The 12,543-nt window shown below is 37.4% G+C and overlaps 1 protein-coding gene across 1 annotated transcript in view; it reads left to right on the top strand.

Annotated features, from left to right (window-relative positions):
- The window catches only part of HECTD2 (HECT domain E3 ubiquitin protein ligase 2), a 54,951-nt gene that overhangs the window by 18,720 nt on the left and 23,688 nt on the right, over positions 1–12,543 (top strand). The window contains exons 4-9 of the mRNA XM_083364131.1: positions 1,205–1,307; positions 2,377–2,466; positions 5,160–5,224; positions 6,058–6,103; positions 7,191–7,300; positions 10,704–10,852. Of these exons, the coding sequence (XP_083220257.1) occupies positions 1,205–1,307; positions 2,377–2,466; positions 5,160–5,224; positions 6,058–6,103; positions 7,191–7,300; positions 10,704–10,852 (563 nt within the window). The remainder of the gene's footprint in view (positions 1–1,204; positions 1,308–2,376; positions 2,467–5,159; positions 5,225–6,057; positions 6,104–7,190; positions 7,301–10,703; positions 10,853–12,543) is intronic.

The raw sequence follows: 12,543 nt of genomic DNA, 5'->3' as shown, positions 1-12,543 counted from the left end.
CGCTTCACAAGCCAGTGAATTTTACCAAACATTCATTTTTTTATATTCACGGTAGGGAAACATCAACCATTATTTCTCTCCACGTTGTCCTTTGCAGGTAATAGTTGCACCCATTCTATTCTTCAGCGCTTCTACACTTACTGCTCCTGGAGATGCTGTTGTTCATCCTACTCTCTTATTACTTTTCTGGAGACTTGCAGTCTTCTGCAAAGGCCTAAAAGCTATTATGGAGCCTCGGGACTGAAGAATATGTATTTACATATCTTGTTTCTGATCCACTACTGTTAAAAAACCCCATTTCTGTTTATAGAAATCCACTAGGTCTTCTCCTTTCTTTGATTCTCTTATGAAGACTGGCTTTCTCTGACAACTTGTAGAGCTTCATTTGTTTGGCTTCAAAATCTGTTTTCTTATCTATTATAGTCCTTTTAATTAAGAACTGCAAAAGCTTATATTTGCTACAAATCTATGCTAGATTTTTAGACAACAGCAAAAACATATGACAGGTTTTGTACCTTACAACTTCATGGTCATGTCCATTTATCTTCATCTTTACTTCTTACCCTTAGAAAGGTCTATTTCTTTTGGTCCCCACCTCAAGCTCTCAGATTAGCCAAGAGTTCACTATCATTTTAGAGGAAAACTTTCCCAGATTCTTGAACTCCATTGACAGTTTACTTGTAGTTTTTGCTCAGTGAACTTTTGCTCAGTTTTTTGCAATATTTGCTGAAGCCTGTACTTACCAAGAAGCAATAATTCACAATAAGCAATTTACAGTTTTCTGGCTATGCATCTTGCAGGAAAAGTGCTGATCATACTCAGATTCTGTTTGATCATCTATCTAATACTAAGCTGTTGTTCCTGCTCATTTGTTTTTGAGCAAATTCTTTGGAAATTATTTTATATTATTCAGCATTAATCAAAAATAGATACAGGTCTTTGAGGTTAAGCCTTTGTTTTATTAATAAACATAATAATGTTTACTATCATTTATATATATATATATATATATATATATATATATATATTATATATATATATATATATACATATACATATATACATATATACATATATACATATATACACATTACACATATACACATACACATACATATATATATATACATATATATATATATATATATATAGAAATTCTAATAAAAGATTAATTTATAACATGTTGCATTTTGTACTTTCTTAGGGATGACATAGAAAAAGCTAAGTTAACAGGAGACTGGAAAGAAATCTATGACTTTTATTCAAAAACATTTGATTCTTTTCCAGAAGTTAACACTGCATTTAAGGTAATTGGCAATGTTTTCACTACTTTTTCCTTTTTTCGCCAGTTTGTGACTTAAAAACAGTAATTACCAATGGTGTAATATATAGGTTATGAGTTATAATATCATGTAATGAAAACCAAATAAACTAAAATAGAAGGTGAGTAGATTAAAGAAAAAAAGTTTTTAAAAGAAACTGATATCATGAAATGCGTTATATTTTTTGTATTGCTTCAAATTGATTAAATCATTTTCTCAATTGAGGCTTTATGTTTTTGGAAGTACATATTTTGTAAATAGTATGAAAACTACAACTGCATATGTATATAAATGACAACCAGAAAGTATGAAGTCCAGAAAGAAAAATATATGTGTGAAAACATAATATATAATACAGAAAGACTGAGGGTGGAATATATTCATAATACAAGTCGAAAGATTAGCATATTCAGAGCCACAATATAAATCATCTATTCAGGAGGCAAGAGTCTTAATCTAGCCACTTTCTTCTGCCATGTTTCCAGATGACCACACTGTAGGAGTTACTCCAAGAGTTGGGAGACTTCCTGCTTAAAGTATAAGTAGAGATTTTGACTGAGGGGATGGGGAGGGTCACCCAGTTTCTGAAGTACACTAGTTGTGGTCCTACTTAGACCTTGATGTCGCAATAACGTAAACGTCAAGTTGAACTATTGCAACATGCTTTATATGCGGCTGTCTTTAGAAGACAACCCTGAAGGCACAGTGGTACAAAATGCAGCATGTAGAGCTGATGTTCAGTTCCACTATAGCAAAATGACATCCATTTTGAGGTTATTGGTGTAGGTTTCCAGGCAAGATTCATAGTGCTGGTCATGTACTTAAAGGTATTATGATACTGTTGTTCGTTTGTTTTTCAGTGTAAACTTTATTATATTAGTTTTTGTTTTAAGGGTATTGTCTCATTGTTTGCTTCCCCAAATGCTATAAAATGAATAAAAACATTAAGTTATGACATTTTTTAAAAATGAATACTATTCCAAGAATTATAGCTGTACTACAAGTTGAAAATACATTAGAGAAGGTTATCTATGTTTATTATTTCAATTTGCAGAAATACAGTGAAACTCCTCTTAATTCCATTGAAGAGTGTGGAATTGATGCTAAATTTGTGAATACAGTATATGATACCTTATTTCAAGCTGTAAGTCAACTACTGTTTGCTTTCTGCTTTGTAATCTTGTACAGAACATTATAATGATATCTTTATATTATAGTTCAATTTTTTTCAGTTATTATTTTAGATATTGGGTAGGTTCTGGATTTATATAGTTGTAACTGTCAATATTTCTAAGTACACTTTAGTAATTATCAGGATTTATATAATCTCTTTAAATTTGCCTAATTATTTTAAAATTACAGTTGAAAACATGGTTGTATGATGCTATAAACAACAGGTTTTGTTTTTTTTTAAAAGGTATTAAATCTAATCTTAAGACATACAGATAAGTACTACATGAATGTCCCCACCTGGTCTGAAACATCTTTTTTCCTTTGAAATATAATCACTGCAGAACACTATAAATAATAAATGCTAATTATATTTTTATATATTGTAGGGTAATGTTATTTTCAAAAATAAATAATTTAGTTGCATAATTTAGAACAGCACTGTATCAGGGTTAATATATCTAAATAATATTTTGAAACTGAAATATTCTGAATTTTAATTGATTTTCACAGCCCAGAATTGTTATAGACACTACTAGTCTTTAGCTGCAGATTATTTATCTGTAAGGGCTGGAAGAAATACTGCTTTCTTTTGGTTCTGTGAAATGCTGCACATATGAACAAAGAGATACAGATGATTCACTTTAATATGAGATAAAATCATTTCTGAAAAAAATTGCCAGGGAAAATCTTCTCCAGCACTGAATTATTGTTCATGAGTTATAGACAGAAAATTAATTGCAACCATTTTTACAGTGCTTTGTACTATGAGGGGAAAAGAGAGGAAATAAGGAAGCAGGGAAAGAATAGAGATTTCTAGTGCATGAATACCAAATAGGCAAAATTCATTTAAAATATTTGATGGGACTTCCATTTGTAATTAACTTTATAGTAAATCAGATCTTTGGACTGAGGCAATTTGATTTTAAAAAGGGCACTGTGCACCTCCACAAAAAAGCCAAATAAATTCAGTCTCCAATTATGTATTTGACACTATAATTCAGTTTAGGACAGGGTTGTCAAACTCGCGACGTCGCGTGACGTATCGGAGGTTTTTCCCCATTGCCGGCAATGGGGTGGGCGCGGTTTTGTCGTGACGCGTCCGGCCCGCGGGCTGGCAGTTTGACACCCCTGGTTTAGGAAGACAGTTTTGAAATCTGATTAAATTTGGAGATTCAATCCAATTGCCCCCCCAATCTTTTAATCACATATTTGCATAGTCCTAAACTCTAGACCCAATAATATAACTAAAACAAAAATAATAAAGAGTATTATCATGCAAGAAAATAAGCATGATCCATCTCATAAATGATACTTAAGGGTAAGACCTAATTTTTGGGAATGTTCAGTATTCATGGCAATATAGAGTATATAAAAATCTAGAAAGATAACTACTTTGAAAGGAAGATGCTAAAGTGATCAACAAATGTTTTGTTGATTTAAAACAATTTATCTACATAAGAGTGGAAAAATTTTAAGTAGTCGCTGCCACACAACTTCAAAAGTAGATACTACTAGAATGTAACATTCAAAATTATTCTCTTAGGATATTAAATACTTTAGTAATTTATAAATATGAGGAATATTTAAAAGTAAAATTCCACTAACAATTATTTACTCCTTAAAGAAAGCTATGATTATTTTTAAATTGTAATATTTTAATAACTCAGTAAGTACAATTCAGAGAAATAGGTATGACTAAAGTCCTATTTATCTATATCATGGAACAAAGTTGAATATATGACTAAATATGCAGAGGTTGTGCTTCCCATTGCTCACATTCCATTAATTTAAATGTCATTTAGTCTTACATGCTCCAGCTTTGCCATCTAAAATATAAACAGATTGAAAAAATGGAGAAATTACCTTCTTTCTCCATCAGAGTAAAATACATTTTTTCCTTTAGTCATAAGTTTCAGGATTATGATTTAGTATGTTATTGGCTATGCTGTAATCAAGTTATACCATAATGAAATTGATGTCTTACAATGAAATATTTTTCCTAAAATAAACCTAGAAATGGAAAATAGACATTTTGTAAACTTTTAGACACAAAGGGATTTTTCCATTAAATAGAAATTATATCTTTTAAAAACTGGAATCTGTCTGTCTATCTACTGATCTATCTATCTATCTATCTATCTATCTATCTATCTATCTATCTATCTATCTATCTATCTATCTATCTTGTCGTCGTCATCTATCTCAGAAACATCATTTGAAAATGGCCGTAACTATTTAAAGAATTATATGAACATATAGCAATCACTTACTGTCAAAACAGAAAGTTGTAAAAATTGCTTGTTCCTGTGCGATGATAGATCCCATAAAATTGATCACCCCACTGTATAAAAGCAAATATCAGTTTATATCTCTATAAAAAAAGGAAAGGACACAAGGGGAAGCTGAATTCAGTGAGTTTCAAATGGAAAAATATGAACTTAGAAAAGAAGGTCGGTAATTTTTAAAGAAAGTTATTTTACATTTTGAGATTTTATCTGCACTTCAGAATTATGCTTTAAAAATATATTACATTTTATGTAAATATTTTAAGTTCTCATTTTTTACAGTTGTGATATGACCACTTAGTGATAATTATTGTTTCAACTGTGTTATTGATAAACATTTATTTGGGTTGTTATTTTGCTACTTTTACATTTGTTCTAGCCTCAAGATATCCAGAAGTGTGTCCTAAAAGGAATAATTAACGGTTTATTGCATGAATGGAAAGGGTAAATACAACTAACTTTTATATACATCTATAACACATGACATTTTATTGGAATTTTAAATACTTAACATAAGAACCAGTTTGCTGCAGTGATTTAAGTGCTGGCCTAAAAACCAGGAGATTGTGAGTTCTACTCCTACCTTAGGCATGAAAGCCGTCTACATGACTTTGGGCCAGTTATTCTCTCAGCTCAACCCACCTCATGGGATTGTTGTGGGGCAAAATGAGAAAGAACTATGATGTATGTTCCCTCTCTTGAGATATTTATAAAATCATAAAGGCAGGATAAAAATCTAATAAACAAATAAACTAGCAGAACATTCAATAAAGCCCAATGATGATTCATTTACAAGCCTTTTGGAGAACATTTAGTTCATTATTTTGATTTGAGATTTAGCCACTTCTCTAAGTAGTTGCGTTGTTGATCTTACATTTTTTGCAATAAGTCTATTAGCAGATATAAATATTAGGTCTCTGTACAAAATTGTGACATATTTCTATTCTCTTCATTTCACAATTTACAAGCCTATTAATATATTAATTTTAACATGTGATAAATAAAAGTCACATGAACAAATGCAAAACATTTTCCCTTGCTGATTAAAAATCCATGTTTTTATAAGTCTTATATGTAACTAAGAATAATTTTGTCACATAATTGGAGATAATTAACATCAATCGTGATACGCCTTTATAATTATTCTTAAATAATTGCATCATTTTTGTACAGTCTAGCTAGTATAAAATAGTTGCAATTTCACTTAAATACAGTTGAGCATGCATTCACAAACTTAGATTGTGCCTTTCATTTTTCACTTATTCATGTTCTTTCAGGCCACAAACAAAAGATGATCTCAGAGCATATTTTGTACTTCTACAGGTAAGAAGGAAAAAAAAGAGTATTTATTCAAGGGGATTTGTATGCCTTCTTCTGTTGCAAGTCATGTTATTTTACCTAGCACTCATTATGCTAGTCCTTGTCAAGTGCTGGGGAAATCAGGAGTATAAAGAGTTATTGCGAGCTTAAGCTCTCTACAAGAATCTGAGCTACTAATGGTCAAGGGAAATTAACAGGAGATAAAAAGAGAAAGGAATTCAAGGTCGGCTGGACTTAGATCTCTTGTGGGCATGCAGGGACTCATGACTGATGACATGTTTGACTCCCTCCCTCAGGCTCAGCCTGGTAATCTCCTAAAGTCCTGCCCTTTGCATCTTTACAGTGCTTATGCACAAAGAGAATTCTAACAATAATGAGCATCAAATGCAAGAAAAGATCAGTCTTACTGTTTGAAACATTCTACTACATGTATTCACATTTATTTGTGTGTCAGCAACTCAGCGTATCTTCCTGAGTGAAATTTATTGAGGGGAGCTGAAGGCTACTTTTATCTTGATGGGATTTTGTTCAGATACAAAACAATCTGGCACTGCTGGGTTTAAAAGGTTATTGCTGTGCCATAATAGTTCACTTTTGAAATCAGTAAATTGGCTTCATCACTGGCTTTATCCCAGTGATATGATTAATACTGGAATAGCCTCATCCCAGTGATACGATTAATACTGGAATAGCCTCATGTGTTTATAGCTTAACTCCATCACAACTCAGCAGCACTGTTGGGTACAGTTGCTTGTATACCAATTAATCACTGACAGAATCATACGGTACTCTGTCTATTTTCAATGCAAGGGAAAAAGCAGCCTTTTAACTTCTAGGATTCTTATATGGTTACTTTACTAAATTGAACTTATTGATGAGGTCACCAGAAGTCAGAGTAAATGTTACTTTTTAAAAAGAAAAATAATCATAGAACAGTCTCTGTGACAATAAAAATCCAGCTGAGTTATACTTTATCAGAACCAATCAAAATAACTTACACTTATTTCAGTAATATTATGATAATTTGGAGATAGATAGTTTAGGGTTTTTTTTTACAGTATACTAATGAAGTGTTTTTAATCTTTTTCAGAATCCTCTGTTTAGTAACACAACAACATATGTTATTTTTGCTCACTTGCTAAGACAGATTACTGCCTTAACTGAAGATGATCATCACTACCTAATTCACTGGTTTAAGAAGTAAGCTATTTTCTGTTGTTTAAAATTATGGGTTTCATGCTTTCAGTTATTAGTTTCAGTTATTGCCCTAGCAGCTGTTGATAAAAATTCTACAGAGGAATTATTGAGTCTGTCATTTGTACTTCTATAACTGTCTGATTTGGTACAGCAACCAAACAGGACAGACACGGACTTCAACAGATAGTTAAGACTGCAGAAAAAACAATTGCAACCAGCCGCCTTCTACTGAGGACCTGAATACTGCACAAGCCAGAAAGCGCGGAGAAAATATCTACAGACCCCCTCACATAAACTGTTTCAGCTCCTCCCCTCAGGACACTGCTATAGGGCATTGCATGCCAAAATAACTAGACACAAAGACAGTTTTTTTCCCCTGTGCCACTCTGCTGAACACCTCTTATGTCTAAGGATATGTACCCATGTAATATGGCTGTATTAATTTAATTTAATTTTAATTTATTAATATTTCTATACCACCCTTCTCCCGAAGGACTCAGGGCGGTGTACAGGGCAAGAATAAAACACAGAGATTACAAAAATTAAAAAGTAATTAAATACATGCCCATAAAAACAGTTAGTACCTTGATAAAAAATCCCAATAAAATAATAAAAACCCCACCAATCCCCCCTCAGGCCAGGCCGGCTTGTTCGAACAGGTATGTTTTCAGATCGCGGCGAAAGGAGCGAAGATCGGGCGCCGTCCGGAGCTCAACCGGTAACTGGTTCCATAGCTCCGGGGCGTCCACAGAGAAAGATCTCCCCCTGGGGGCCACCAATCTACATTCTCTGACCGGTGGCACCCTGAGGAGTCCCTCTCTGTGGGAACGCACAGGGCGGAGGGAAGTTGACGCCGGCAGCAGGTGTTCCCTAAGGTACTCCGGACCCCTGCCATGTAGGGCTTTAAACACCATTACTAGTACCTTGAATCTCACCCGGAAGACAACTGGCAACCAATGCAGCTCACGGAGCAGAGGTGTGACATGGGAGTATCGGGAAACTCCCAACACAACTCTCGCGGCTGCATTCTGTGCCAGTTGGAGCCTCCGGGTGGTCCTCAAGGGCAGCCCCATGTAGAGAGCGTTGCAGTAGTCTAGTCGAGAGGTCACGAGCGCGTGAGTGACCGTGCATAGATCATCCCGGCTTAGATAGGGCCGCAACTGGCGCACCAGGCGAACCTGGGCGAAAGCCCCCCTAGTCACAGCTCCTATGTTTAGTTTTAGTTTTAGTTTTATTAAATTTTTATACCGCCCTTCTCCCGAAGGACTCAGGGCGGTGAACAGGGCATATAATAAAAATACAAAAATACAAAAGTTAAAATAGAATTAAATTAATGCCCAAAATAAAACAATAAAATATACAAATATCTAAAACCCTAAATTAACTCCCCATCAGGCCAGGCCAGCTTGTTCGAATAGGTGGGTCTTTAACCCGCGCCGGAAGGAGCGGAGATCCGGTGCCATCCGGAGCTCAACCGGCAGTTGATTCCACAGAGCCGGGGCACCCACAGAGAAGGCCCTCCCCCTGGGGGCCACCAGCCGGCATTCTCTGACCGGAGGCACCCTGAGGAGGCCCTCTCTGTGGGAACGCACAGGGCGGAGGGGAGTTGACGCCGGCAGCAGGTGGTCCCCGAGGTATTCCGGACCCATGCCATGTAAGGACTTAAAAACCATCACTAAGACCTTGAACCTCACCCGGAAGACAACTGGTAACCAATGCAGCTCGCGGAGCAAAGGTGTAACATGGGAGTACCGGGAAACTCCCAAGACAACTCTCGCGGCCGCATTCTATACCAGTTGGAGCCTCCGAGTGGTCTTCAAGGGAAGCCCCATGTAGAGAGCATTGCAGTAGTCAAGACGAGAGGTCACGAGCGCATGAGTGACCGCACACAAGGCCTCCCGGTCTAGATAGGGCCGCAACTGACGCACCAGGCGAACCTGAGCGAAAGCCCCCCTAGTCACGGCTACTATATGATCTTCTAAGGTAAGCCGCGAATCTAGGAGGACTCCCAAGTTGCGCGCCCTATCCACGGGGGGTAAAGACTCACCCCCCATAAAAAGAGATGGAACATTTTGAATGTCCCGGGATGCCGGAATGTACAGCCACTCAGTCTTGTCAGGGTTGAGTTGAAGTCTGTTCCTCCCCATCCAGACCCGAACCGCCTCCAGGCAACGGGACATCACGGTGAGGGCATCACTGGGGTGGTTTGGGGTCGAAAAGAAAAGCTGGGTATCATCAGCATACTGATGATACCCAACTCCAAAACCACGAATGATCTCACCCAGCGGTTTCATATAGATGTTGAACAGGAGAGGCGAGAGGACCGACCCCTGAGGCACTCCACAAATGAGAGACCTCGCGGTCGACCTCTGCCCTCCTGCCAACACCGACTGCGAGCGTCCCTGGAGATAGGAGGAGAACCACTGTAAAACCGTGCCTCCCAATCCCCTGAGACGCCGCAGCAAGATACCATGGTCGATGGTATCGAAAGCCGCTGAGAGGTCTAATAGGACCAGAACAGAGGAATGCCCCCTGTCCCGAGCCCTCCAGAGATCATTCACCAGCGCGACCAATGCCGTCTCCGTGCTGAACCCGGGCCTGAAACCCGATTGGTACGGGTCTAGATAATCCGCTTCATCCAGGACCAGAGGGAGCTGATGTGCCACCACACTCTCAACAACCTTCGCAAGAAAGCGAAGGTTGGAGACTGGACGAAAGTTGTTCAATACAGCTGGGTCCAAGGCAGGCTTTACTATTACTATTACCCTTCTCATCTTTGCTAATATCTTCTCCTGTTGGTATCTTATGATTATATTATCTTGTTTGTTGTATGTACACTGAGAGCTTATGCACCGGAGACAATTCCTTGTGTGTCAAATCACATTTGGCCAATAAAGTATTCTATTATTTATGTGCGATAGTCAAAATGCCCTGAAGTGCTAGCAACTATTGAAGAAACTTTTGCTGAGGCTTCTCATATTATATACTCCATAAATTATGTTTTATATTAATTAAACTTTACTCATTATTACAACAAAAGTATTAATCCACACAATCTAGTGCAATGAAAAACTGCCCTGAGTTATCTTAACTTTCTTAAAGAACTGGACAAGGAAATGCTGTGCTGTGTCTTTTCCACTGGACCCACCAATTTCAATGACATAAATTTCACCAATATATAGTTATAGTTATCTAGTTACAACTACATGCTGTATTGGCAATAATAGGTTAGGAAAAGTAATTATCTTTCATAGGGTTAATAGTTCTGCTGAACACATTCTCTCTAGAATATTTGTATTACTCATGAAAGTTGTGTAGAAAGATTTTGTGGAATGTTATTAAGTAAGAACTACAAGTTCCATTAGTACTCAAGCTATTATAAAAACAATATTTATATATTTTATAGGATGTCACAGAAGCGAATCAAGCTAATTATAGAGAGAATCCTACAATTTATTTCTTTGCGTCTGTTTCCGGCAAAAGTTGAAGATTTGCCTCCTATGGAGAAGTGTGCCTGGTGGATTCCATCAGCAACCAAAGTTTTGTCTTTATTTAGTAAGTTTCTTTAGATTCAGTTAATATTTTATGTCTTTTCATAGCTATAAGGTATTAAATCATCACAAATTATGTCAGTATAAAATTAGTTTTTCTCTTTAAACCAACATTATTACATAACAGCAGAAAACATTTCAACAAAAAATATATGTATAGTCTTTATGCGGTACAATATTTTATAATTATTTTTAATCACCTTTAGGATAAAATATTTAAAGGTTCCACATTATAATAGCAGTAATATTTTTAATGGCTTGAAGGATTTGTGATTATAGCTATTGTATACACATACACACACACACACCACAGTGCTTTTTTTCAAAAAAAAAAAAAAAAAGGTACCTGAACTCAGAGGTGCTGTCACTGGGAGCGATGCCGGTGTCTTGCTATGGCATCGCTGCCCGTCCTTTGCACCCGTGCGGCTCGGAGCCGCAGGCCGTGGGGATTCCCCTCCCCACGGCTGCCACGCCATGGCCCATGCTGAGCCCCCACCTGGAGCTGCTCCAAACCCCATCCCAGAGCTGTGTTCCTCGTGGCAGTGGTCTCCAGTGCCAAACAGCTGATGGCCTCTGGCACCAGCAGTCGTTCACTTACTGCCCCGTCGCTTCCAAATGCAGTAAGTGAGCGAGCGAGCAAATGGCGTTTGGAAGCGTTTGGAAGTGACGGGGCAGTAAGTGAGTGAATGAATGAGCAAATGGTATTTGGAAGCAACAGGGCAGTAAGTGAGCAAGAGGCCTTTGAAAGAGACAGAGTGAGTGGGGAGAGATTGAACGAGGTGCCTTTGAAAGAGACGGAGGAGTGAGTGAGAGCGACTGGAGGCTTTTGTGAGCAAAGTGAGTGAGTGGGGGGGCTTTTGCAAGCAAAGGGTGAGAGAAAAAGGGAAAAGTGAGGGGGAGAAGGGAAAAAGAAAAGGCTCTGACTTCCTCTGTTGCAGGAGTAGAAGGAAGCATTAACGTTGAACCTCAACTTTTTGCTTTTCTATAATATTATAAACTAGCCATTTCTATAACAATAAATGAATGTAACCAATGAAACCCAAAATACCCCCCCCCTTTTTTTTTTTAGTCAAGTTTTTGACACCTTGTTAAGCACTGGTTGTACTTGAATGTTGTCATGTCCTAAAAGTGGTACAATTTCTGAAAAAGTTGAAAAGCCCTGATGTAAATGCAGCCTAAATTGTTTATTGCCATCCTATTTGCAAATAATATCTTACTTACCTAGTTGAGATGGTGTAGTTGGGCAGCAGGAAGGGGTGCAAAGTTCCTGCCTTCACTGCAGACAACTTGCCTGTACAATGTTTGCCGGGCGGGTTTTTTGGCGCACTCAGCAGCAATTCCTATTGGCTTTTGAAAGCCAGTAGGCCCGGGGTAAGCAACCTTGGCTCTTTTATGACTCGTGGACTTCAACTCCCAGAAGATGCTACATAACATAACATCAACTGGAAGATGTTAAACTGTCCTTCTGTTTCTTTCCTTCCCAAAAATTGTGTTAATGAGTCCTCTCTAAGCTCTGCTAATCAGCTTGTCCTGGGTTGTTTTGCCGCAAAGCGGAACGGTTTGCAAGTTGCCGTTGAGATAGCCCATCTCATTTTAGATATATCACATATAATTGAAGATTGTAATTGCATGTGCACGTTCAGCAAGTGTGATGTATTTGTGCTGGCATTTCTAGGCCTCTTTCCAGCCACATCC

This window comes from Vipera ursinii (assembly GCF_947247035.1).
Source record: "Vipera ursinii genome assembly, chromosome: 5".
NCBI classification, from domain to species: domain Eukaryota; kingdom Metazoa; phylum Chordata; class Lepidosauria; order Squamata; family Viperidae; genus Vipera; species Vipera ursinii.
Note: the sequence above shows the minus strand (reverse complement) of the source record. Positions and strands in the feature narration are given on the sequence as shown.